Raw genomic sequence first — 26,829 nt, 5'->3', positions numbered from 1 at the left:
TCTTTATTGGAGTATAATTGCTTTACAATGGTGTGTTAGTTTCTGCTTTATAACAAAGTGAATCAGTTATACATATGCATATGTTCCCATATCTCTTCCCTCTTGCGTCTCCCTCCCTCCCATCCTTCCTATCCCACCCCTCTAGGTGGTCACAAACCACTGAGCTGGTCTCCCTGTGCTATGCGGCTGCTTCCCACTAGCTATCTATTTTACGTTTGGTAGTGTATATATGTCCACACCACTCTCTCACTAGTTTTGTCTACTTTTGTCATTGTATTTTTCAGCTTGTTCCCCTATTTTCTTTATTTCTTATAAACTAGAGGTTGTATTTTAAGGCTAGATGGATTCAAGTTAACTATTTTGGGGGTAGAACACATCATAGGTGATTTTGTGTACCTTATGCTGCATCACATCTGAAGATGCATAATATGAGTTGACCCACCTTACTGATGTTAAGATTGATTGTTGCTCTATTCTAACCTGTCAATGAAAGCTTGAGAATGTCTGTACAATATTTCTAGCCAATCCACAATCCATGTATCTTGACACATCTAAGCAATGAGAAGTCAGTTTGCCACCAACCATGCTAACTAACAGAGCCATTGGTGTTGATTGGAGATGAGGTTAGCTGAAGCTTATAGTAGCCCCTCTGGCTTCTGATTAGAGTCTTTTAAATACTAATTAATCAGCCCTAGAGTATGTAAATATGCATTTAAAATTAGAATACTACAACCATAACTGACCTGTCCTAGGGTGTGCATGAAAACTAACAAACACATATATCAAATTTCATCCATTCTAAGGGGCACTTGTCTTTTTCAAATTGTAACCTGAATTCTGGATGCATCTTAGAATCAATTGTTTCTTAAAATCACTGTTGTCAGGTAGCGGTTTTTATGTAATTATCATAACCTCTACATGCATGAACATGATCATAGCTGCTCATGTTGTAGTCATTTTAGTTAAATTATGTTCATTGTTGAGTTTATTTTCTATTTAAAATGTCTTCAAAATATTACATAATGATTTGACAGTGAAAGTTTCTTCTTTCTCAGTGGTACATTATAAAATAATGGTGTGATTGCAATTGATGACATTGATGAAATTTAGGACATTGTACTGGCTATGTTGCAGTATTTGAAGTAAATTATGGATAATATAACACCAATGGATGAAACCAAAGCTGTCTGCCCTTAAGGGCATCATCTTCAGGGACTGGGATGTTACCAAAAGCTCAGCTTCTCTGTACACCAGTGACAAATCAAACCTTGGAGACAGAGTTTTGGGTGAATAGAAAAGGATAGCTTTATTATTTTGCTAGGCAAAGGGGGACACAGCTGGCGCCTGCCTGAAAAACTATGTGTCCCAACCCCAGAGGATTTGATGAAGGGTTTTATAACGGTGGTTCAAGGGTGGGGTCTCTGACAAGATTAGGTTATGTGTAGGGCCTTCACTCCTCTAATCTGGTCTCAGGTAATCTTCTTGATGAGCTTCTCTGGTTCCTTTAGTCTTTCCTCAGGTGGTTTCCTGGCTGCTTCTCCCTTGATTAGCAGCTCTTCAAATCCGCCCTTTGGAACACAGGGAAAGTCATGCAGGCTGGAGTCTTGCCTACAAGAAACGGGGAGGCCTGGGAGTCCCACAGGGCCCTGCTTGGTCTCACTTCCCCCTTTTTCTTTGATCCTCCTCAATCTTGAGGAGAACAGATATTAGATGAGAAAGGGAACAATCATTTTGGATAGAGATGTTAATCATAAACTCAGCAGAGGAAACTGGTTTTAGGGGAACTCGGTTTTAATCCCCACTTTGGTTTTATCTTTCCCCAAGTCTTTCAGGGAACTGGGTGATGACCATTCTACTTCCTGCTGAGATAGGGTGTCTAAATTTTGGGGAGTAGATACCAAATTTACAATATTTGAGCTCCAAATCCTGGATCCGAGCCTTATGTGATTAAGATCTCAATCCCTTGGTCTGCCATTTTGGTGCAACAGGCCCAGTTAGAGGTAAGAGGAATGACAGCTGGAACTTTAGTAGACAGAAAAGATCTCATTTCCTTAGGAATTCAGGGGAATAAGTCTGAAGCCTAGTGTGGAACTGGTACTTCGGAGAGACTTGTTGTAGCCAGTTGTTTCCAAACCATTTCCCGTATGGGGAAAACCCATCAAGGCAGTCCTGAAGACCCAGAAATAGGAAGCTGACCACATATCTGGCAGTTAGAATTATCAAAAGGATCAGCATATGGATCTATAGCTTTGCACATAAGAGGTATGAGAAAGGATAAGAAAACAGAACTTTCATTCTGCTTGTCGGAACAAATACTTAAAGTTTCTGAGTAGTAAGAAGAATGTCATAGAATCCCTTCTGTTTTTCTTCAAGCTGCTGCTCAGATCCTTGCTCTTTTTTTTTGATTTATTTATTATTTTTGGCTGTGTTGGGTCTTCGTTGCTGCATGCAGGCTTTCTCTATTTGCGGTGAGCAGGGGCTACTCTTTGTTGCAGTGTGCAGGCTTCTCTTATTGTGGAGCACAGGTTCTAGAGCACGTGGGCTTCAGTAGATGCGGCACGTGGGCTCAATAGTTGTGGCTCTTGGGCTCTAGAGTGCAGGCTCAGTAGTTGTGGTGCACGGGCTTAGTTGCTCCGCGGTATATGGGATCTTCCCAGAGAAGGGCTCGAACCCATGTCCACTGCATTGGCAGGCAGATTCTTAACCACTGTGCTACCAGGGAAGCCCCCTTGCTCTTTTTCCCACTTTCAGCAGCACTGGGTCTCCTGCTTTAAAGGGATACAAGGGAGCCTCCAGATGAGGGGGAGACCTCTGGAACACAAACTCATGCAGTGGTTAACAACTGACCAATCTGTTGTACATACTGTTTAATTTTTGCCTCCTGTGTTAGAAATGTTTCTCTTTCTTTACTCTTAATGGGTAAGAGTGGTATCCTGTATACCTAGCCCACTTCTAGGGGCCACCAGTATACAAAGGAGAGCAACCAGCAAGACCTTGTTCCATTTTGGATGAATTTCCTGGCATCGCTTGGCGAGCATTTTCTTCAGAGTGTGGTTCATCTTCTTAGCCTTTCTGTAGATTGGGGTGTCCATGCTGAGTGAAGTTTCCATTTTATACCTAAACCTTTATTTGCTGTTTGCATTATTTCTGTGATGAAAGCAGATCCATTGTTGCTCTGAATAGTAGAGGGAAAGCCGTACCTAGGTATAATGTCCTTAAGAAGGGTTTTTGTCACTTCAGATGCTTTTTTCTGTTCTGGCTGGAAAGGCCTCTACTCAACCTTGATCCAGGTATAATCCTCTTAAATCTTTAGCCAAAATCTTGTTGAGGAGGGTGGGGGACTTTTTAAATCCTGTGGCATCCTGAGTCTGAAGGAATAGTATAAGGAACTCTCATGTGCCTATAAGGAACTCTCATGTGCCTATCACCCAGCTTCAACAATTTTCAACACGTAGCAAACATTGTTTCATCTATATCCCTATTCATTTCTCTTCCTCCTATATTACTGTGAAGCAAATCTAAGACATTATTTTATCCATAAATATTTCAGTATGTATATTGAAAAATGAAAATTCTTTGTACATATAAACACAATATAATTATCACATCTGAAAACAAACTGTTAATAATTACTTAAAATCATTAAATATTCTGTGTTCAATTTTCCAGTAGTCTCAAATATGTCATATATATATATATTTTAATAAGGATCAAAATAACGTCCACACATAGGAATCTTTTCAGATGTTTTTTAAGTCTCTTTTAATCTCTAGCAGAGGTCAGCAAATGTGTTCCAGAAAGGATTAGATAATACATATTGAAGGCTTTGTGAGCTATATGGACTCTGTTGCAACTACTTAGTTCTACCTTTATAATACAAAAACAGCCATTCATAATATGTGAATGAATAAGCATAACAATACTCCAATAAAACTTTAATTACAAAAACAGGTTGGATTTGGCCCAAGGGCCATAGTTTGGTGATCCCTTGTCTATAGCAGTAGTTTTCAATCTTTTGTGTGTATCAGAATCACTTGGAGGGCTAATAAAGAACACAGAGGCCAAAGTTTGATAGGATAGGGCCTCTGTGTTTTTACCATGTTCCCAATCTATAAGTTTCTTCTTCATCTCTTTCTTGTTTCTTATAATTTATTTGTTAAAGAAAACAGGTTGGGGCTTCTCTGGTGGCACAGTGGTAGAGAGTCCGCCTGCCAATGCAAGGGCCACGGGTTCGTGCCCCGGTCTGGGAAGATCCCACATGCCGTGGAGCAGCTGGGCTCATGAGCCATGGCCCATGAGCCTGTGCGTCCGGAGCCTGTGCTCTGCAACGAGAGAGGCCACAGAAGTGAGATGCCCATGTAACACACAAAAAAAAAAAACAGAAAAAAGAAAAAAGAAAACAGGTCATTTGTCCTTTAAATTTTCCCATATTTTGAATCAAGAGGCTTGCTCTGATTCAAGTTCTTTTTTTGATTGGTTTTTTGGGGATTTGGGGTGGGTTTTTTTTTGGTTATTTTGGGTTTTCGGGGGGTGGTCTTTACAGTGGGGAGGGCATACATACTTAATAAATGGTTCTATGTTCTTCCAACAGTAGACATGTAATGTGTGACTGTTTCTTTTTTCCATTATTTTCAAGGGAAGGACTTTCTGAGAGTCACTGAATGGCAGAGCTGAAAGGCTCTTTAGATTACCCAATAACCACCTCATTTTATAGGTGAGGGAACAGATACCTAGGGATGGAAAAAGATAGGCCCAAAGTCATACAACGCATTAGTGATGGAACCAGTTTAATGAACTTATTCAGTTTTTATTTTTATTTTTTCATATCTGTTGAGGTATAATTGACAAATAAAAATTGTATATATTTATGGTATATTACTTATATACCATAATGATGTTTGGTATATGTATATGTTGTGAAATAATTGCCATAATATAGCTAATTACTATATGTATCACCTCATATAGTTACCTTTTTCTCCCTTCCTTTCTTCCTTCCTCCCCTCCCTCCCTCCTTCCCTTCTTTCTTTTTCTTTCTTTCTTTCTTTCCTTCTTTCTTTCTTTCTTCTTTCCTTCCTTCCTTCCTTCTTTCTTTCTTTCTATGAAGAATACTTAAGTTCTACCCTCTTAGCAGATTTCAAGCACAAAAATACAGTATTGTTAACTATATTCATATTGCTATATATTAGATCTCTAAAACTTACTCATCTTATGTAACTGAAAATTTGTACCTCTTGACCAACATCTCCCCCATTTTCCCCTCCCACAGCCCCTTGCAACTACCATTCTACTCTGTGTCTGGCTTATTTCACTTAACATAATGTCCTCTAAGTTCATCTATGTTGTTGCAAAAGGCAGGATTTCCTTCTTTTTTAAGGCTTATTGATATTCCATTGTGTGTATATGTTTATCTGTTTGTCCATCTAAGGACACTTAGGCTATTGTGACTAATGCTGCAATGAATATGGGAGTACAGATATTCTCTTTGAGATACTGATTTCATTTCCTTTGAATATATACCTAGAACTGGGATTGCTGGATCATAAGGTAGTTCTGTTTTTATAGGCATTTTAATTTATGACCTCTGATCTAAACCATCTAATCAAAATTATTTTTTCCTAAACTGGAGGCTTTTTATAACCTCTCTCTAATACCTGTTTTCTTTGGTTTAAATTTTGATGTTCAAGAAGTTGTATCCATTGAGGACACGGGGAGGGGGAAGGGTAAGCTGGGATGAACTGAGAGAGTGGCATGGACTTATATATACTACCAAATATAAAATAGATAGCTAGTGGGGAGCAGACACATAGCACAGGGAGATCAGCTCAGTGCTTTGTGACCACCTAGAGGGGTGGGATAGGGAGGGTGGGAGGGAGATGCAAGAGGGAGGGGATATGGGGATATATGTATATGTATCGCTGATTCACTTTGTTATAAGGCAGAAACTAACACACCATTGTAAAGCAATTATACTCCAATAAAGATGTTAAAAAAAGAAGTTGTATCTATTTTCTTTAGTCTAAGTGGACTAGAGAATTTAAGATTTCTTTGCTTCCGAATCATATTACAAACTCCCACCTAATTAACTACTCATGATGCCCTTATTTTTGGTTTCATTCATCTTATTAACCCACAATTATGCCTCTTAATGATTTTTTTTTAAATGTATAACAAAAGGAGAGATGTCAAATAGAAAGAAACCTCCCCAAAGAATAGATTACCTTTCAAATCTCATAAGAAGATTAAGAATGAAAAGAGTGTCCTAAATAGAATACCTCGAACCTCCATCAGAGAAATAGAAGGTGGCTTTAGCTTAAAGGGGCCCCCATAGGGGCTGATATCTTGACAGGAACTAGACAAGCAGGCAGTGGGATGCAATGGGATGACTGTAAGACTTAGAGCCCAACAAATATGGGTTTGAATCCCTGTATTGCCATGTATTCACAAACTGTTTGACATTAACTAAGTTCTTTACCCTCTGTGAAACTAGGCTTCAGAGATAATATACTCTGCCTTTTGGAGTTATGCAGATTAAGTGAGCTCTGGCATATTTAACCAAAGTCACTTTCTTTCAAAGCTTAAAAAAGGAGATAAGCATTTACACATGCTGGAGGCTGTTGTCTCACAAGTGTCCTTGCCTTGTTACTAGTGGTTTAGCCATTCTGGATCTTGGTGGCAGCATGGAGTTGCTTTTCCATTTTAACATCTGAAATATTCTGTCACTAAAAAATAAGGGTTAATTGCAGAAGTATTTAAACTGTTAAAAGGGATCCATCACCAGTCCAGCAATACCAAAGGCCTGTGAATAGTTGCTGTTCATTATCATCTGAATGGCACCCAGCCTTTGTCATGGGCTTAACAGACTTCATTAGGATTTGTCTAAGGATTCTGTCCCTGTCAATTACCTTGTTAGTGACCCGGAGCCTGTCTCTTAATGGGGTCAGTCTCTCAAGGCGCTTGACCTGGGCAAGTTTTGAAAATTAGTGTTTGTGGTGGGCTCTTCCATTCCCTTATCTCCCCACTCCCACAGCCAAACTGAACAAAGGGCTGTACACCTTTTACTTATCTGCCTCCAGTACTACATGAAAGAGTGCTAGAGGCTCTCAATTCTATTAAAAATAATTAATTAGTGTCTGCTCTGTGTGAGGCACACACACTTGGAAGTTGTTTACCACCTAGTAGGAAAGGCAGATAAGAAACAGAAAATTGCAATATATTCAACTTGCCAATAGTGTCAATCAAGATGAGGACAGTGGGCTGTGAGAGCCCTGAAGGAGATGTCACCTAAAGTGAATCTCAAAGGATAGACATTCTTTGGATCTAGGAGGATGGAGACATTCTAAACAGGGAATGGCATGAGCAAAGATACGGAGATCTGAAACAGCATGATATAGCCAGAAAACTTCATCTAAGCAGTGTAGTATTTAAGAGTGTCAGACATCAGCAGTGCCTAGATGGAGGCTCCTGGAGAGGTCATTATAACAGCAGATACTTCCAATGGAATATTTCCAGGATACCATGCTAAAGCAATTTAGCTCTATTTATTTCACAACTGTCTGAGGTGGATACTATTTTTGCAAGTGAGAAAACTGAAGCCCAGAGAAGTTAGGTCAGCAACATTCACTGTTCCATGGCTAATGGGTGGCAGAGTTGGGATTCAAATCCAGGTCAGCTTCAGAGCCCAAGCTGTGCATTGGGATTGGAAATATGTGTCAAGTTACTGAAGACTTTAATTGCTACTTTGAAGAGTCCTATAAGTGTCCTATAAGTGATAGGAAGCCACTTAAGGTAATTTAAATAAGGGAAGTGACTAGGGACCAGAAAATTTGGGATTAGAGGCCCTTCTCTAATCAGGCTAACTGACTGTGGCTTCAGCCAAATCTCTTTCCTTCTTTGGACCTCTGTTTTCTCATCTGCAATGTGAGGACAATGATAAAGTACTAATCTTAAGGATCTCCCTTGACTTTTTGAGTTTTTTGCCTCTCTAGCTAGGGCTGGGGAAGAGACTAGATTATTGACTGGTGAGACTGGTAGGCACTTTCTCTATACGCTTTGTTCTTCTTTATATATGCTTTATACATGCTGTACCTCTTGCCCTGGAATACCTTCTTGCTTCCCTCCTGTCTTTCCAAATACTATAGCCATCCACCCCTCTTCTCGTGACTTTTACAGTGATACAAACTAAGTTATCTATGGCTCAGTTTGGCCCCTAATTATATGCTATCTTGTATTCTTTGCTAGTTGCTTCCTTTGTAATCTTTTCTTCCCATATATGTTTTGGGCCTCTTCTTTTCTTTTACTTTTTAGTTTCTCTTACCCCCTAAAGCATCTAACGCAGTCTTGGTTACAATGGGGTCTTGGAGAAAATCTTGTTAATCATTTCCTTTCTCTTCTGGCAGTGTGTGTGAGCACAGCAAAGAGAATCTTATGACCCCCTCTAACATGGGGGTGATCTTTGGGCCCACTCTCATGAGAGCTCAGGAGGACACTGTGGCTGCCATGATGAACATCAAATTCCAGAACATTGTGGTGGAAATCCTAATTGAGCACTTTGTCAAGGTATGTATTTCCTATCCTCACCATCACTCCTCCAACCATGTGACACTTTCCCCTAGCCAATTTTTAGAGTTGTGTCTTCTCTCTGGCTCAAGTTATAATGGAAGGAAATTCCATATGACACAATGACATTTAATAGCATTTCTGACCCTGTGAAATTCATTCGTTCAGCAAACATTGCTTGAGCATGCAACTATTTTATTATCAGACCCCATGCAAGATGGTATAGAAGAAGAAAAATATCATTGTACATGCCTTTAAAGAGTTAATAGTATAATATGGAGACAACCATGTAAACAAAGGAAAATGACAGGTATAAAAGTGGTATATGTACAATTAAACCATAAAGAAAGCAATACTTATTAAAACCCCATAACATTCTAAAGAATTTAAGGTGTTATATTTATATGGTATGTAAAATATGAGGTAGTGTACATTGTAATTAGGTCAAATAAAAAATCATGATACAGATAGAAAATGAACCCAGGAATGAGGCTAGACAAGAAATATTTAATGACAAGTCCTATACACTTGCTACGGATGGCCCTACATTTGACTCTAGGATTTCTAGCAGCCAATGCTATCCTAGAAGAGCATAATTCAATAAAAACTTTTCTTCAGGGGGAGGGGACTGGTGATATAGTCCAGGTGGTATGCACAGTTCAAATCCAAGCTCTTCCACTTACTAGTTGTATTAGGTAAGATACAGGTAAGGCTACTAAGATACCACAGTGGCTCCAACACAAGAGACATTTATTTCTTGGTTTGGAACAGTTCAGCAAGGTGGTCCAGGCCTGATACCGTGACTTGACAAAGGCTAGAACCCAGCTTACTTCTTTGTTGTTGTTCTGTCATCCCTAAGGTGCTGCTTCATCTGCATGACCAAATATCTTCTACATTAATATCAATTGGGAAGTATGAAAGAAAGAAACCTGAGGATATAACCCTTTCCTTTAAGGCAATGACCTGGAAGTCACACATATCACTTTTATTTACATACCATTTATCAGAATTTAATCTCATGGTCAGATCTAGCTATAAGAAAAGCAGGGAAATTTAGTTTTTGTTTGGGGCAGCCATGTGCCTAGCTAAGACTTTAGTTCTTTTACTAAAAGAAGGAGAGAATGGATATTGGAGAACAATTGACATTCTCTGCCATATTATCTGTGTTACATTGAGCAATGTAACTTCTCTGATAGTCATTTTGTTTCAGCTGAAATGTGAAGATGATAATAAACACATGATATGTGACAGTTACATGCCCAAGGCCATTTAGCTAGTGAGAGAGCTAGAATTTAAATCCATGTACCTGGCTCAGAGTTGAAGTACTTAATCACTATACAGTGCTGCCTTACCAATCATTTTGGTACAGTGATATTATTGAGTATATACAGGACACTTTGGGATAATCAAGGATGGGTACTTGCAGAGAAGTACAACCTATGCCAATACTTAAAGTGGGAAAGAAAGGGAAATAAGGAAAAGAAATTTCAAGGAGATGGTTCAGCATGAACAAAGGTCCAAGGACCTAAAACCCCAAACCATTTTATATTGTTGGAACATGAAATGGAAATAGGAGTGGCAAGAGATGTGACTGGAGGCAGATGGTGGCCATGTCCTAAAAGGACTAGGCTTTGTCTAATTAAGGAGTTTAGAATGTTTGAAATTGTTCTTGCAGGCTTGGGAAAGCCTTGCTTCAAATTAGAGTAGTATGATGAATAGAGTTACATTTGGGAGACTGTGTGGATGGGGCTCTACTTCATACATATAAGAAATACAGAATGGGAAAATTTTAGAAAGAGGGAGAAAAAGCTCAGTTTGGGGCAGATTGGATTTGAGATTTCTGGAATATATCCAGACAGCAATATCAAGGAAGTAGTTGACTATGAATCCTAAGCAGGGATTGGCAAACTTTTTATTGAAGAACCATATAATAAGTATTATAGGCTTTGCAGGTCATAGATGTGTGTCACAACTACTCAACTCCACCTTTGTATTGGGAAAGCAGTCATAGATAACATAAAAAAAATGAATGTTCCAATAAAACTTTATTGACAAAACTGGCAGCAGACCTGTGGGCTGTAATTTTCTGACTCTTGGTCTATAGCCCAGATATAATTTATTGATTAACTGATTGGTTCATTCATTCAGGAAATATGTTTTGAGTATCCACATTTGCCAGGTACTGTTTTAGGCATGGGAATACAGCCCTCAGGTAATTTAGAAAAACAGTATCAATATAACTAAAATATATAATATGTTAAATGGTAATGAGCATTAAGATGAACAGTAAAGCAGAAAAGGGGAATAGGAAGGGTTGAGAAGTGGTTTTCACATTTTAAATACAGTAGCCAGGAAGACCTCATCGAGAAGGACTTTTGAGAAGAGACCCATAGGAAATAAAGGAATTGTTCATTCAGATATCTGGGGGGAAATCATTCTAGGCTGAAGAAATGGTAAGTGGAAAATCCCTGAGGCAGAAATGTGTATATCATGTTCATGGTACAAAAAGGAGGCCAGAAGGATTAATCAAAAGAGGAAACATAAGAAGATGGTTCAGAGAGGAAATGGAGAGGGAAAGCTAAATAGATCCTATAGGGCCTTAGAACCCATTGGAAGGATATTGACTTTACTATCTGAGTAGAATGAGGTTTTTGACTAGAGAAATGACATGATTTGACTTATATTTAATAGGACTATTCTGGATGCTTTGTGGATAATAGCTGTAGGGGAACAAGGGTAGAAGCAAAGAGTCTAATTAAGAGCCTGTTTCAATAATGCAATCAAGAAATGGTTTGTACCTTGGATGCCAGTGTTAACAGTGGAGATTGTGAGAAAGTGGTCAGATTCTAAATAATTTTGAAGGCAGAGCTGACAGGACTTGCTAACAAATCATGTGGAATGCGGGAGAGAGAGAGGAGTCATGGACAACTTCAAGGTTTTATATCAGAGCAACTAGAAGGATGAAGTTTCCATTTACTGTGATGGATAGGCTGAGGGAGAAGAAGATTTGAAAAAAAGAGCAGGAGTTCAGTTTGGGACAAGTTAAGATAAATATGCCTATGAGACATCTGAGGTCAGAGAATAAAACAGGATTAGGGAAATAAAGTTGGCCTTCCATAGCATAGAGGCAGTGGTTAAAACCATGCAAATCTTGCCTAGGGATACTTGTAGCAAGACAATAAATGTTAGACCAGAGATTGAAATCTAGGGAGTTCCAATGTTTTAACGGCCATTAGAAAAGACCACAAAACAGATCAAGATAGAATGTTCAGTAACATGAGAATGAGGAGATAGGGTAGCAATAGACTCCTGGAGAGGAGATAGTTTTTGGAAGAAAGAGTGGACAGTGGTTTCCGTTTCCCAAGACAAGTCATCTAGGACAGGAATTGAAAAGTATTTATGGCTTTAAGTGTTTTTTAAAAAATTTTAAATGTAAGCAATACATATACATGGTAAAAATTTCCAACCATGAAGAAAGTATAGAATGAAAAATAATTCCACCCTTTACTTATTCTCAACTCCTAGTTCCAAACGTCATTTCAATAATTTCTTCTTTGTCATTCTGGCAAAAAAACACAATACCTATATATACATACACATGCATTAATATATTTGATAGATTTTAATATGCATATTTTATTTCTTTACTGAGAAAGCCTAAAAACCCTAGACATTATATATAAAAGCAACACAAAACAGAAAAAGACTCACAGACTTAGAGAATGAACTTATGGTTACCAGGGGGGAAGGGTGGGGGGCAGGGATAGATTGGGAGCTTCTTTTTTTTTTTTTTTTTTTTGCGGTACGCAGGCCTCTCACTGTTGTGGCCTCTCCCGTTGTGGAGCACAGGCTCTGGATGCGCAGGCTCAGCATCCATGGCTTACAGTCCCAGTCGCTCCACGGCATGTGGGATCTTCCCGGAGGGGCACGAACCCGTGTCCCCTCCATCGGCAGGCGGACTCTCAACCACTGCACCACCAGGGAAGCCCACAGATTGGAAGTTTAAGATTGACATGTACACACTGCAATATTTAAAATAGATAACCAACAAGGGCCTACTGTGTAGCACAGGGAATGCTGCTCAATATTCTGTAATAACCTAAATAGAAGAATTTGGAAAATAATAGATTACGTGTATATGTATAACTGAATCACTTTGCTATACATCTGAAGCTAATGCAACATTATTAATCAAGTATGCTCTGATATAAGATAAAAATATTTAAAAAAAACTTAAAAAAATGAAGACTCTGAAACATGAAGGGAACAAGACACGCCAGACCATGTACAGACTTTGGGACCTGAGGAATGACATGGCCACAAGTCATCAGGGTTTTTTGTTTGTTTGTTTGTTTGTTTTCTTTTTTTCTTTATTTTGTCATCAGGGTTTTGATTTTGCCTCATGTCTCCCAGATTGGGTAGTGTAGAAGCTGACAACCTAAGAACACCAACGGGTACAGTCAAAAGAGGTCCCAGCAAAAGCCTGATTGCTCTGTCCAAAGGAACTGGAAAGGAACAGCCTAATGACAAAAAATTTAGATAATAACCCCTTCACCACAAAATGCCACCAAAAACTTGAGGCCTCACCCCCACCCTCAGCAAATGCTGAGTGGAAAGCCTAGACTTCTATCTTTGCCAGTCTGTAACAAGACACCTCAACCAACTTCTTCCTGCCCCATGTGGTTGTGTCAAGGAGGCCAAGTGGGGAACCAGACTTTCATACTCACCTGTGGTAATGAGATACCTTCCCCCACTCCCTATGGTGTCAGTGGAGACCACATAAAGCACCTGGACTCCCATGACCATTTAGCACTGGAGTAGTGTCAGAGGAGGCCTGGCAGAAATACAGGACTTTACCATTACTCTGTGGTAGTAAGTCTACTACACTGTGGTATCAGCTGAGAGGAGACCATGTGGGGAACCATAATGAGACACCCTTCTTCTGCAGCCAGAGTGGTATCAGCAGGGCCTAGTGAGGAGCCTAAACTACATTTGCCTAGCAGTAACAAGGTAGTGTTGCCTTCCTTCCATACCTATTCCTAAGAAGGAGTCTTTCCTTCCCTTTGGGATGTCAATGGAGGCCAAGGGGAAAATCTGGACTTCCACTCCATCCTCGCAGTAATAAGGTAGTGCACCTCCTCCCCTGAAGTGGCACTGTCAGAAGAGGTCTGCTCTAACAGAAGGTATAAGTAAGAACAAGATTCTCATAATACCCAAAATGTGCAGGCTTCAGTTGAAAATTATTTGTCATACCAAGAACAAGGAACATCCCAACATGAATGAGAAAAGACCGTCAAAAGACATCAACGTCCAGATGACACAGATGTTAATTATCTGACAAGAATTTTAAAGCAACCATCATAAAAATGTTATAATGCACGATTAGGAATACATTTGAAACAGATGGAAAAATTTCAGCAAAGTTATAGAAAATTTCTGCAGAGAAATACAAAGACTCAGCAAAGAAATAGAAGATAGAAAGAAGAAACAAGTGAAAAATATAGAACTGAAAAATGCCATAAGTGAAATTTTAAAATTCAGTGGATGTACTCAACAATACAATAGAGAGGATAGGAGAAAGAAACAGTGAACTGAAAGAATAACACAAATTATGCAATCCAAGCAACAGACTACTAAGAGAATTTGTTACAGCAGACCTATCCTAAAATAATGGCTAAAGGAAGTTCTTTAAACAAAAAAGGCACAATTAAAGAAGGGATCTTGGAATAGCAGGACAGAAGAAAGAACAACAGAAAGAGCAAAATTATGAATAAACTTCATAGACATTTATTCTCCCATTTCAATTTCTCAATAACATTTCTTTTTAAAACATCTTTATTGGACTATAATTGCTTTACAATGTTGTGTGAATTGCTGCTCTATAACAAAGTGGATCAGCTATATGTATGCATATATTCCCATATCTCCTCCCTCTTCCATCTCCCTCCAACACTCCATATCCCTCCCCTCTAGGTGGACACAAAGCACTGAGCTGATCTCCCTGTGCTATGCGGCTGCTTCCCACTACTAGCTGTTTTACATTTGGTAGTGTATATATGTCCACGCCACTCTCTCACTTCATCCCAGCTTACCCTTCCCCCTCCCCGTGTCCTCAAGTCCATTTTCTACCTCTGCATCTTTATTCCTGTTCTGCCCCTAGGTTCATCAGAACCATATATATATTTTTAGGATTCCATATATATGTGTTAGCATATGGTATTTATATTTCTCTTTCTGACTTCACTCTGTATGACAGTCTGTAGGTATATCCAACTCACCACAAATAACTCAATTTCGTTTCTTTTTATGGCAGAGTAATATTCCATTGTATATATGTGCCACATCTTCTTTATCCATTCATCTGTCGATGGACCCTTAGGTTGCTTCCATGTCCTGACTATTGTAAATAGAGCTGCAGTGAATATTGTGGTACATGGCTCTATCTGAATTATGGTTTTCTCAGGGTATATGCCCAGTAATGATATTGCGGGGTCGTATGGAAGTTCTATTTTTAGATATTTTTTTACATCTTTATTGGAGTATAATTGCTTTACAATGGTGTGTTACTTTCTGCTTTATAACAAAGTGAATCAGTTATACATATATATATATATATATGTCCCCATATCTTTTCCCTCTTGCATCTCCCTCCCTCCCGCCCTCCCTATCCCACCCCTCTAGGAGGTCACAAAGCACCGAGCTGATCTCCCTGTGCTATGCGGCTGCTTCCCACTGGCTATCTACCTTACGTTGGGTAGTGTATATATGTCCATGCCTCTCTCTGGCTTTGTCACAGCTTACCCTTCCCCCTCCCCATATCCTCAAGTCCATTCTCTAGTAGGTCTGTGTCTTTATTCTTGTCTTACCCTAGGTTCTTCATGACTTTTTTTCCTTAAATTCCATATATATGTGTTAGCATACGGTATTTGTCTTTCTCCTTCTGGCTTACTTCATGCTGTATGACAGACTCTAGGTCCATCCAAGTCATTACAATTAACTCAATTTCGTTTCTTTTTATGGCTAAGTAATATTCCATTGTATATATGTGCCACATCTTCTTTATCCATTCATCCGATGATGGACACTTAGGTTGTTTCCATCTCTGGGCTATTGTAAATAGAGCTGCAATGAACATTTTGCTACCTGACTCTTTTTGAATTATGGTTTTCTCAGGGTATATGCCCAGTAGTGTGATTGCTGGGTCATATAGTAGTTCTATTTGTAGATTTTTAAGGAACCTCCATACTGCTCTCCATAGTGGCTGTACCAATTCACATTTCCACCTGCAGTGCAAGAGTGTTCCCTTTTCTCCACACCCTCTCCAGCATTTATTGTTTCTAGATTTCTTGATGATGGCCATTCTGACTGGTGTGAGATGATATCTCACTGTAGTTTTGATTTGCATTTCTCTAATCATTAATGATGTTGAGCATTCCTTCATGTGTTTGTTGGCAGTCTGTATATCTTCTTTGGAGAAATGTCTATTTAGGTAATCGGACCATTTTTGGATTGGGTTGTTTGTTTGTTTTTTTGTTATTGAGTTGCATGAGCTGCTTATAAATTTTGGAGATTAATCCTTTGTCAGTTGCTTCATTTGCAAATATTTTCTCCCATTCTGAGGGTTGTCTTTCAGTCTTGTTTATGGTTTCCTTTGCTGTGCAAAAGCTTTTAAGTTTCATTAGGACCCATTTGTTTATTTTTGTTTTATATCCATTTCTCTAGAAGGTGGGTCAAAAAGGATCTTGCTGTGATTTATATTATAGAGTGTTCTGCCTATGTTTTCCTCTAAGAGTTTGATGGTGTCTGACCTTACATTTAGGTCTTTAATCCATTTTGAGTTTATTTTCGTGTATGGTGTTAGGGAATGTTCTAATTTTATTCTTTTCCTTGTAGTTGTCCAGTTTTCCCAGCACCATTTATTGAAGAGACTGTCTTTTCTCCACTGTATATTCTTGCCTCCTTTAAAAAAGATAAGGTGACCATATGGGCGTGGTTTTATCTCTGGGCTTTCTATCCTGTTCCATTGATCTATATTTCTGTTTTTTGTGTCAGTACCATACTGTCTTGATTACTGTAGCTTTGTAGCATATAGTCTGAACTCAGGGACCCTGATTCCTCCAGCTCTGTTTTTCTTTCTCAAGATTCCTTTGGCTATTCACAGCCCTTTTTGTTTCCATACAAGTTGTAAAAATTTTTTGTTCTACTTCTGTGAAACATGCCATTGGTAGTTTGATAGAGATTGCATTGAATCTGTAGATTGCTGTGGGTAGTATAGTCATTTTCACAACGTTGATTCTTGCAATCCGAGAACATGGTATATCTCTCCATCTGTTTGTATCATCTTTAATTTCTTTAATCAGTGTCTTGTACTTTTCTACATACAGGTCATTGGACACTTTAGATAGGTTTATTCCTAGGTATCTTGTTCCTTTTGTTGCAATGGTAAATGGGAGTGTTTCCTTAACTTCTCTTTCAGATTTTTCATCATTACTGTATAGGAATTCAAGAGATATTTGTGCCTTAATTGTGTATCCTGCTACTTTACCAAATTAATTGGTGAGCTCCAGTAGTTTTCTGGTAGCATCTTTGGGATTCTCTATGTATAGTATCATGTCATCTGCAAACAGTGACAGCTTTACTTCTTCTTTTCCAATTTGGATTCCTTTTATTTCCTTTTCTTCTCTGATTGCTGTGGCTTAAACTTCCAAAACTATGTTGAATAAGAGTGGTGAGAGTGGGCAACCTTGTCTTCTTCCTGATCAAAATGGAAATGTTTTCAGTTTTTCACCATTGACAATGATGTTGGCTGTGGGTTTGTCATATATAGCCTTTATTAAGTTGAGGTAAGTTCCCTCTGTGCCTACTTTCTGGAGGGTTTTTATCATAAATGGATGTTGAATTTTTCAAAAGCTTTTTCTGCATCTATTGATATGATCATATGGTTTTTCTCCTTCAGTTGGTTAATATGGTGTATCACATTGATTAATTTGCATATATTGAAGAATCCTTGCATTCATGGGATAAACCCCACTTGATTTTGTGGTATGATCCTTTTAATGTGCTTTTGGATTCTGTCTGCTAGTATTTTGTTGAGGTTTTTTGCATCTATGTTCATCAGTGATATTGGCCTGTAGTTTTCTTTCTTTGTGACATCCTTGTCTGGTTTTGGTATCAGCATGATGGTGGCCTTGTAGAATGAATTTGGGAGTGTTACTCCCTCTGCTATGTTTTGGAAGAGTTTGAGAAGGGTAGGTGTTAGCCGTTCTCAAAATGTTTCATACAATTCGCCTGTGAAACCATCCGGTCCTGAGGTTTTGTTTGTTGGAAGATTTTTAATCACAGTCTCAATTTCAGTGCTTGTGATTGTTCTTTTTATATTTTCTAATTCTTTCTGCTTCAGTCTCAGAAGGCTGTGCTTTTCGAAGAATTTGTCCATTTCTTCTGGGTTGTCCATTTTATTGGCGTACAGTTGCTTGTAATTATCCATCATGATCATTTGTATTTCTGCAATGTCAGTTGTTATGTCACCTTTTTCATTTCTAATTCTATTGATTTGAGTCTTCTCCCTTTTTTTCTTGATGACCCTGGCTAATGGTTTATCAATTTTGTTTATCTCCTCAAAGAACCAGCTTTTAGTTTTATTGACCTTTGCTGTCGTTTCCTTCAGTTCTTTTTCATTTATTTCTCATCTGATATTTTTTGTATCTTTCCTTCTGCTAAATTTGGGCGTTTTTTTGTTCTTCTTTCTCTAATTGCTTTAATAGTAAGGTTTGGTTTTTTATTTGATATGTTTCTTGTTTCTTGAGGTAGGCTTGTATTGCCATAATCTTCCCTATTAGAACTGCTTTTGCCGCATCCCATAGGTTTTGGGTCATCGTGTTTTCACTGTCATTTGTTTCTAGGTATTTTTTGATTTCCTCTTTGATTTCTTCCCTGCTCTCTTGGTTACCTAGTAGTGTATTGTTTAGCCTCCATATGTTTGTATTTTTTACAGATATTTTCCTGTAATTGATATCTAGTCTCATAGAGTTGTGGTCGGAAAAGATACTTGATATGATTTCAATTTTCTTAAATTTACCAGGTCTTGATTTGTGACCCAAGATATGATCTATCATGGAGAATGTTCCACAAGCACTTGGGAAGAATATGTATTCTATTGTTTTTGGATGGAATGTCCTATAAATATCAATTAAGTCCATCTAGTTTAATGTATCTTTTAAATCTTGTCTTTCATTATTCATTTTCATTTTGGATGATCTGTCCATTGGTGAAACTGGGGCATTAAAGTTCCCTACTATTATTGTGTTTCTGTTGATTTCCCCTTTTATGGCTGTTAGCATTTGCCTTATGTCTGGAGGTGTTCCTATGTTGTGTGCATAATTAATTACAATTGTTATATCTTCTTCTTGGATTGATCCCTTGATCATTATGTAGTGTCCTTCTTTGTCTCTTGTAATAGTCTTTAGTTTAAAGTCCATTTTTTCTGATATGAGAATTGCTACTCCAACTTTCTTTTGATTTCCCTTTGCATGGAATATCTTTTTCCATCCCCTTACTTTCAGTCTGTATATGTCCCCGGGTCTGAAGTGGGTCTCTCTTAGACATGGGTCTTGTTTTTGTATCCATTCAGCCAGTCTGTGTCTTTTGGTTGGATAATTTAATCCATTTACATTTAAGATAGTTACTCATATGTATGTTCCTATTACCGTTTTCTTAATAGTTTTGGGTTTGTTAATGTAGGTTTTTTGCTTCTCTTTTGTTTTATGCCTAGAGAAGTTCCCTTATCATTTGTTGTAAAGCTGGTTTGGTGGTGCTGAATTCTCTTACTTTTGCCTGTCTGTAAAGCTTTTAATTTCTCCATGAAATCGGAATGAGATACTTGCTGGGTAGAGTAATCTTGGTTGTAGGTTTTTCTACTTCATCACTTTCAGTATGTCCTGCCACTCACTTCTGGCTTTCAGAGTTTCTGCTGAAGATCAGCTGTTAACATTATGGGGATTCCCCTCTGTGTTATTTGTTAATTTTCCCTTGTCTCAATTACGTTTGTTGCTTAGAGCAAAAAATAATTTTTTCCAACTTTATTGAGATGAAGCAAAAATTATGGTATGATCTGATGTGGTTCTCAGTGTATTTGAAGAAAATGCTTAAGACAGTGGTATTAACAGAGCATAAAAAACATCAAATGAAGAGAGATTTACATACATTTCACCAATGACACTAAATGTTGACACTAGTAGCCTATGAAAAGTTATTTGTATGCAGTGTATTACCTAAAACAACCACTAAAAACCTATAAAAAGAGATGCACTCAGAAGTGATAAATCAAATTGGAATTCTAAGAAATGTTCAAGAAATCATAGCTACCTAAATGTTTATTCACTAAACCAAATATATATATATATACTTCAAATTAGATGATGCAAAAACTTGTGGAACTGATATGAGAAATACAAAATTCATGATTATACTTGGAGACTTTAACAACCTTCTCTCTCAAGAACTGAAAATGCAACTAGCCAGAAAGTCAGAAATAGAAGAAATCAAGAGCACCATCAACCAACAGGATCTGATCAAAATTGATACAATACTACACCCAACAGCAGCACAATATATATGATTTTAAATGGCCATGGGGCACATACCAAATAGTCAATGTTCTATTCTATAAAATAAACTTCAGAAGTTTTTACAAATTGAAATCATGCATGTGTTTTCTCTGACTGCAATGGAATCAAACTAGAAATCAATAACAGAAAGGCAACATGAAGCTTGGCAGAAAAAAATAGTGATGTTAGAGAGTCCAGCTTCCCTGTCCCCCCACAAGAACAATGATTGGATAGCTATCCATGAACAAAAACACTTCTAGGAGGCTTCTATAGTCTCCTTCGGAAGTTTTAGAAACACACTGGAGCAACAAAACAAAAAGATGATAATTGCACAATGAGAAAAGGAAGAAATTGCATTTTGTTTGCATCATCCCCATCCTTCAAGTCAACATTGTTTAGTGCCAAGAACTCCCCAGCCAGGAAAGGTTCCTCTTTCCTGGAAGGGAAGAAGGGAGTGAATGACCAACTTCTCCAGCCTCTCAGGGCACTATGTAAATGTCCCACTTCAGTTTCACACCATCCAGACCAGCAAAGCTGAGATGTATACAGCTGGCAAGGAACAAAGAAGAAAAGCAGAGGCTATTATTAACAGACATGCAGTATGACTAATTAAAGTCCACAGAGACCTGCTCTGCAGGCAAACTCAGCAGATTTCACCACTGATGAAGCCAGTGGCCAGCACAGCTGCTATGAACCCACTATAGATCTTGACCACCTTTTTCCCCACAGGTATTCATGTTCCCTAATGGCAGCCAACTGAGTCCATCTCCACTCTCTCTACCCAGTCACCCCTGATGGTGCCCATGACCCACCCTGGCAGCCATCCAAAATCTCTTCAGCTGCACAAATGTAAAAGACAAGCTGCCCGAGACCCTCCCCCTCCCACTGGAGCCCGAGAGCCATGCCTGCAGGCAGTGTGGGCCTCTGCAGCTGTGTGAGTAAGGCTGGTTTAGGACACCAACCTACAGACACTAGGCTCACCACCACTACTCTGCTAGTAGCGGGCTAGCCTACCCAGCTGTGCACCTGCACGCCACTGGCCTGACAACCATATTTGGCCTCTACCACAGCACAAACATCCTGGGGGGAGAGAGTGCAGCCATGGATGACAGCCACTTGTGCACCTGGCTCAGGCTCTGCCTTCTGTCACTGGTCAGCACCACTGCCCACCCATAACTAGCCCCTCCAGCTGTGTGCCTGCATGCTCCCAGGCCAACTCCCATCACCAGCCACCACTGTGGTGTGAATGCTCAGGAGGAGTGTATGCAGCTGCAGGAGTGTACACCAACAGCCAGGGACCCCACAGCTGCATCTGGGCTCAGATCAGGCCATGCATTCTGTCACTGGTCAACACAACAGCACTCACGCTTCCATCTGTGTGCCTGCACACCTCTAACAACTCTGTAACCAGGCTCCTTTGAAGTCTGCATACCTGGGGAGAGAGTGTGCAGCCATAGAAGATCATTCTGACATCCAGGGCCTCTGCAGCTGCCAGTGTTCTCATAGTTGGCTCTGACCTTTGCTACCTGCCCTGGTTCCCATTACTATATGTCTGTCTGCAACTAGCCCTTACTTACAAACAGGCACCTGCAGTTGACCCCTATAGCTGAGTGTGTGTACACCACCAGCTCCAGCCACAACAGCTGCCTTCCCTGGTCCCTAGCTTTTGGACATGGAGGTGCCACTTAGGACCCCAACAGCCCTTGCAACTACATTGACACCCCACAGTACCCACCAAGGACCATGCAGTTGATGATACTGTGGACCCCAGTAGCCTGAGCCAAAAAGACATCATGGCCCCATGGTGCCTGACACACGCTTCCAAACTTAGCACCCTGTACTACCAGAGTGAGGGTTGTAGCACAACTCAGCATACCCCCACTCACAGGAGAAAGGCTACCCTTACCAAAGTCAATCCATAAAGTCTGGAAGTTGTGACTGTTTATTCAAATGAGCAGACATGTATGAAAGACTACACAGGATCATGAAGAATCTGAGAGACATGTTTCCACCAAAAGAATATGGTAAACCTCCGAGAGTTCGCCCCAAGGAAATGGAGATCAGGAATTGCCTGAGAAAGAATTCAAAATAATTGTTCTATAGTGCCCAGAGAGCTACAAGAGAAAACAGAAAAATAATTTAACAACTCAGGGAAACAATATGAGAACAAAATGAGAAATTCAATTAAGAGACAGAAACATAAAAAAGAAACAAATTTTGGAGCTGAAGAATATAATGACTGAATTGAAGAATTCAATCAAGAGCTTCAACAGCAGACTTGAACATGCAGAAGAGAGAATTAATGAGCTAGAAGACAGACCAATTGAAATTATCCAATCAGAGGAGCACATTTTTTTAAAAAATATGAAAAGTAATGAAGAAAGCCTGCAGGACTTATGAAACAATATCAACAAAAATAATGTACTAATGATTGGCATCCCAGAAGGAGAAGAGCGGGAGAAATGGATTTAGAGTTTATTTAAAGAAATAATGGCTGAGAACTTCTTACACCTGGGGAGAGATTTGGACATCCACGTTCATGAAGGTAATAGATCACCTCGAAATTTCAATCCACAAGAATATTCTTCAAGACACATAATAAAAAAACTGTCTAAAACCTAAGATAAAGAACTCTAAAAGCAGCAAAAGAAAAGAAATTCTCTCATACAAGGAAATGCCCATAAGGCTGTCAGTGGATTTCTCAGCAGAGGCCAAAAGATAATGGGATGATATACTCACAGTGCTAACAGAAAGAAACTGCCAACCAAAAATACTTCACAGAAGAAAGTTGTCCTTCAGAATTGAAGGCAAAGTAAAGATTTTTCCTAATAAACAAAAGCTGAGAGAATTCATAATCACTAAGCATGCCTTAAATGCTGAAAAGAGTTATTCAAGCTGAAACAAAGGATGCTAATTGGTAACATAAAGACATTTATATGAAAATATACAATACACTGGTAAAGATGAGCATATAGTCAGATTCATAATACCCTAACACTGTAATATGGTGATGTGTGAACTACTTAATTCTAGTACAAATGTTAAAGGACAAAAGTACTAAAAATAGCTATAGCTTCAACCATTTGGTACTGGATACACAATATAAAGATGTGCAAATGGTGACATCAAAAACATAAAAGGAGAGGGGAGTAAAAAGTATTTGCATGAGATCAAACTTAAACTGATAGTGTAAAATAAACTTATGTAAGATGATTTATGTAAAATTCATGGGTAACCTTACAAAACAAAAACTTGCAGTAAATTCACAAAAGATAAAGAGAAGGGAATCGGGGGGACGAGGGGGAAGATGGCAGAAGAATAAAATGCGGAGATCACCTTCCTCCCCACAGATACATCAGAAATATATCTACACGTGGAACAACTCCTACAGAACACCCACCAAATGCTGGCAGAAGACCTCAGACCTCCCAAAAGGCAAGAAACTGCCCACCTACCTGGGTAGGGCGAAAGAAAAAAAGATAAACAGAGATAAAAGAATAGGTACGGGACCTGCACCAGTGGGAGGGAGCTGTGAAGGAGGAAAGGTTTCCACACATTAGGAAGCCCCTTCATGGGCTGAGACTGTGGGTGGCAGAGGTGGGGAGCTTTGGAGCCATGGAGGAGAGCGCAGCAACAGGGTGCAGAGGGCAAAGCAGAGAGATTCCCGCACAGAGGATTGGTGCCGACTGGCACTCACCAGCCCAAGAGGCTTGTCTACTCACCTGCTGCAGTGGGCGGGGGCAGGGAGCTGAGGCTTGGGCTTCGGTCAGATCGCACGGAGAGGACTGGCGGCGTGAACATAGCCTGAAGGGGTTAGTGCACAACGGCTAGCTGGGAGGGAGTGCAGGGAAAAGCCTGGACCAGCCGTAGAGGCAAGAGACTTTTTCTTTCCTCTTTGTTTCCTGGTGTGCGAGGAGAGGGGATTAAGAGTGCTGCTTAAAGGAGCTCCAGAGGCATGCGCAAGCCACGGCTAACACTGCAGGCCCCAGAGATGGGCATGAGACACTAAGGCTGCTGCTGCCTCCATCAAGAAGCCTGTGTGCAAGCACAGGTCAGTATCCACACCTCCCCTCCCAGGAGCCTGTGCAGCCTGCCACTGCCAGGGTCCCATGATCCAGGGACAACTTCCCCAGGAGAACACACGGCGTGCCTCAGGCTGGTGCAACATCACACCAGCCTCTGCCGCCGCAGGCTCCCCCCACACTCCGTGCCCCTCACTCCAGCGGGCGGAGTGAGCCAGAGCCCCAGAAGCAGCTGATCCTTTAACCCCGTCCTGTCTGAGTGAACAGACGCCATCAGGAGACCTACATGCACAGGCGGGGCCAAATCCAAGGCTGATCTCCGGGAGCTGTGCAAAAAAAGAAGAGAAAGGGAAATTTTTCCATGCAGCCTAAGGAGCAGCGGATTAAAGCTCCAGAATCAACTTGATGTACACTGCATAGGCGGAATACCTGAATAGACAACAAGTCATCCCAAATTGAGGAGGTGGACTTTGAGAGAAAGATATATTATTTTTTCCCCTTCTCCTCTTTCTGTGAGTGTGTATGTGTAGGCTTCTGTGTGAGATTTTGTCTCTACAGCTTTGTTTTCACCATTTGTCCTAGGGTTCTGTCTGTCCGTTTTTTTTTTAAGTTAAATTTTTTTTTGTAATAACTATTTTTTTATTTTTTATTTTAATAACTTTATTTTATTTTAGATTACTTTATTTTATTTCATCCTCTTTCTTTCTTTCTACGTTTTCTCCCTTTTATTCTGAGCCGTGTGGATGAAAGGCTTTTATTGCTGCAGCCAGGAGTCAGTGCTGTGCCTCTGAGGTGGGAGAGACGACTTCAGGACACTGGTCCACAAGAGACCTCCCAGCTCCATGTAGTATCAAATGGTGAAAATTTCCCAGAGATCTCCATCTCAACACCAACACCAAGCTTCACTCAACGACAAGCAAGCTACAGTGCTGGACACACTATGCCAAACAACTAGCAAGACAAGAACACAACCACACCCATTAGCAGAGAGGCCACCTAAAATCATAATAAGGCCACAAACACCACAAAACACACCATCAGTCGTGGACCTGTCCACCAGAAAGACAAGATCCAGCCTCATCCACCAGAACACAGGCACTAGTCCCCTCCACCAGGAAGCCTACACAACACACTGAAACAAACTTAGCCACTGGGGACAAACACCAAAAACAACGGGAACTACGAACCTGCAGCCTGCAAAAAGGAGACACCAAACACAGTAAGATACACAAAATGAGAAGACAGAAAAACACACAGCAGGTGAAGGAGCAAGCTAAAAACCCACCAGACCTAACAAATGAAGAGGAAATAGGCAGTCTACCTGAAAATGAATTCAGAATAATGAGAGTAAAGATGATACAAAATCTTGGAAATAGAATAGACAAAATGCAAGAAACAGTTAACAAGGACCTAGAAGAAGTAAAGATGAAACAAGCAATGATGAACAACACAATAAACAAAATTAAAAATACTCTAGATGGGATCAATGGCAGAATAACTGAGGCAGAAGAACAGATAAGTGACCTGGAAGATAAAATATTGGAAATAACTACTGCAGAGCAGAGTAAATAAAACAGAATGAAAAGAACTGAGAACAGTCTCAGAGAATTCTGGGACAACATTAAACACACCAACATTGGAATTATAGGGGTCTCAGAAGAAGAGGAGAAAAAGAAAGGGACTGAGAAAATATGTGAGGAGATTATAGTTGAAAACGTCCCTAATATGGGAAGGAAATAGTTAATCAAGTCCAGGAAGCAGAGAGAGTCCCATACAGTATAAATCCAAGGAGAAACACAACGAAAAACATATTAATCAAACTGTCAAATATTAAATACAAAGAAAACATTAAACGCAGCAAGAGAAAAACAACAAATAACACAAAAAGGAATGCCCATAATGTTAACACCTGATCTTTCAGCAGAAATTCTGCAAGCCAGAAGGGACGGGCAGGACATATTTATAGTGATGAAGGAGAAAGACCTATAACCAAGATTACTCTACCCAGCAAGAATCTCATTCAGATTTGATGGAGAAATTAAAACCTTTACAGACAAGCAAAAGCTGAGAGAGTTCAGCACCATCAAACCAGATTTAAAACAAATGCTAAAGGAAATACCCTTGGCAAGAAACACAATAGAAGGAAAAGAACTAAAATAACAAACCCAAAACAATTTAAAAAATGGGAAAAGGAAATACACATTGATAACTACCTTAAATGTAAATGGATTAAATGATCCCATCAAAAGAAACAGACTGGCTGAATGGATAAAAAGCAAGACCCATATATATGCTGTGTACAAGAGACCTACTTCAGACCTAGGGACACACACTGACTGAAAGTAACGGGATGGAAAAAAGATACTCAATGCAAATGGAAACCAAAAGAAAGCTGGAGTAGCAATTCTCATATCAGAGAAAATAAACTTTAAAATAAAGACTATTAGAAGAGACAAAGAAGGACATTACATAGCGATCAAGGGATCAATCCAAGAATAAGGTATAACAATTGTAAATATTTATACACCCAACATAGGAGCACCTCAGTACTTAAGGCAAATACTAACGGCCATAAAAGGGGAAATTGACAGTAATGCATTCATAGTAGGGGACCTTAACACCCCACTTTCACCAATGCACAG

General features: G+C 39.5%; 1 protein-coding gene across 4 annotated transcripts in view; it reads left to right on the top strand.

Moving 5' to 3' along the window:
* Positions 1-26,829, top strand: part of OPHN1 (oligophrenin 1) — a 627,727-nt gene that overhangs the window by 522,184 nt on the left and 78,714 nt on the right. For all 4 annotated transcript variants that reach the window (XM_082609561.1, XM_082609562.1, XM_082609559.1 and 1 more), the window contains one exon: positions 8,400-8,559. In XM_082609561.1, the coding sequence (XP_082465687.1) occupies positions 8,400-8,559 (160 nt within the window). The remainder of the gene's footprint in view (positions 1-8,399; positions 8,560-26,829) is intronic.

This window comes from Mesoplodon mirus, assembly GCF_964341445.2.
Source record: "Mesoplodon mirus genome assembly, chromosome: X".
Taxonomy (NCBI): Eukaryota; Metazoa; Chordata; class Mammalia; order Artiodactyla; family Ziphiidae; genus Mesoplodon; species Mesoplodon mirus.
Note: the sequence above shows the minus strand (reverse complement) of the source record. Positions and strands in the feature narration are given on the sequence as shown.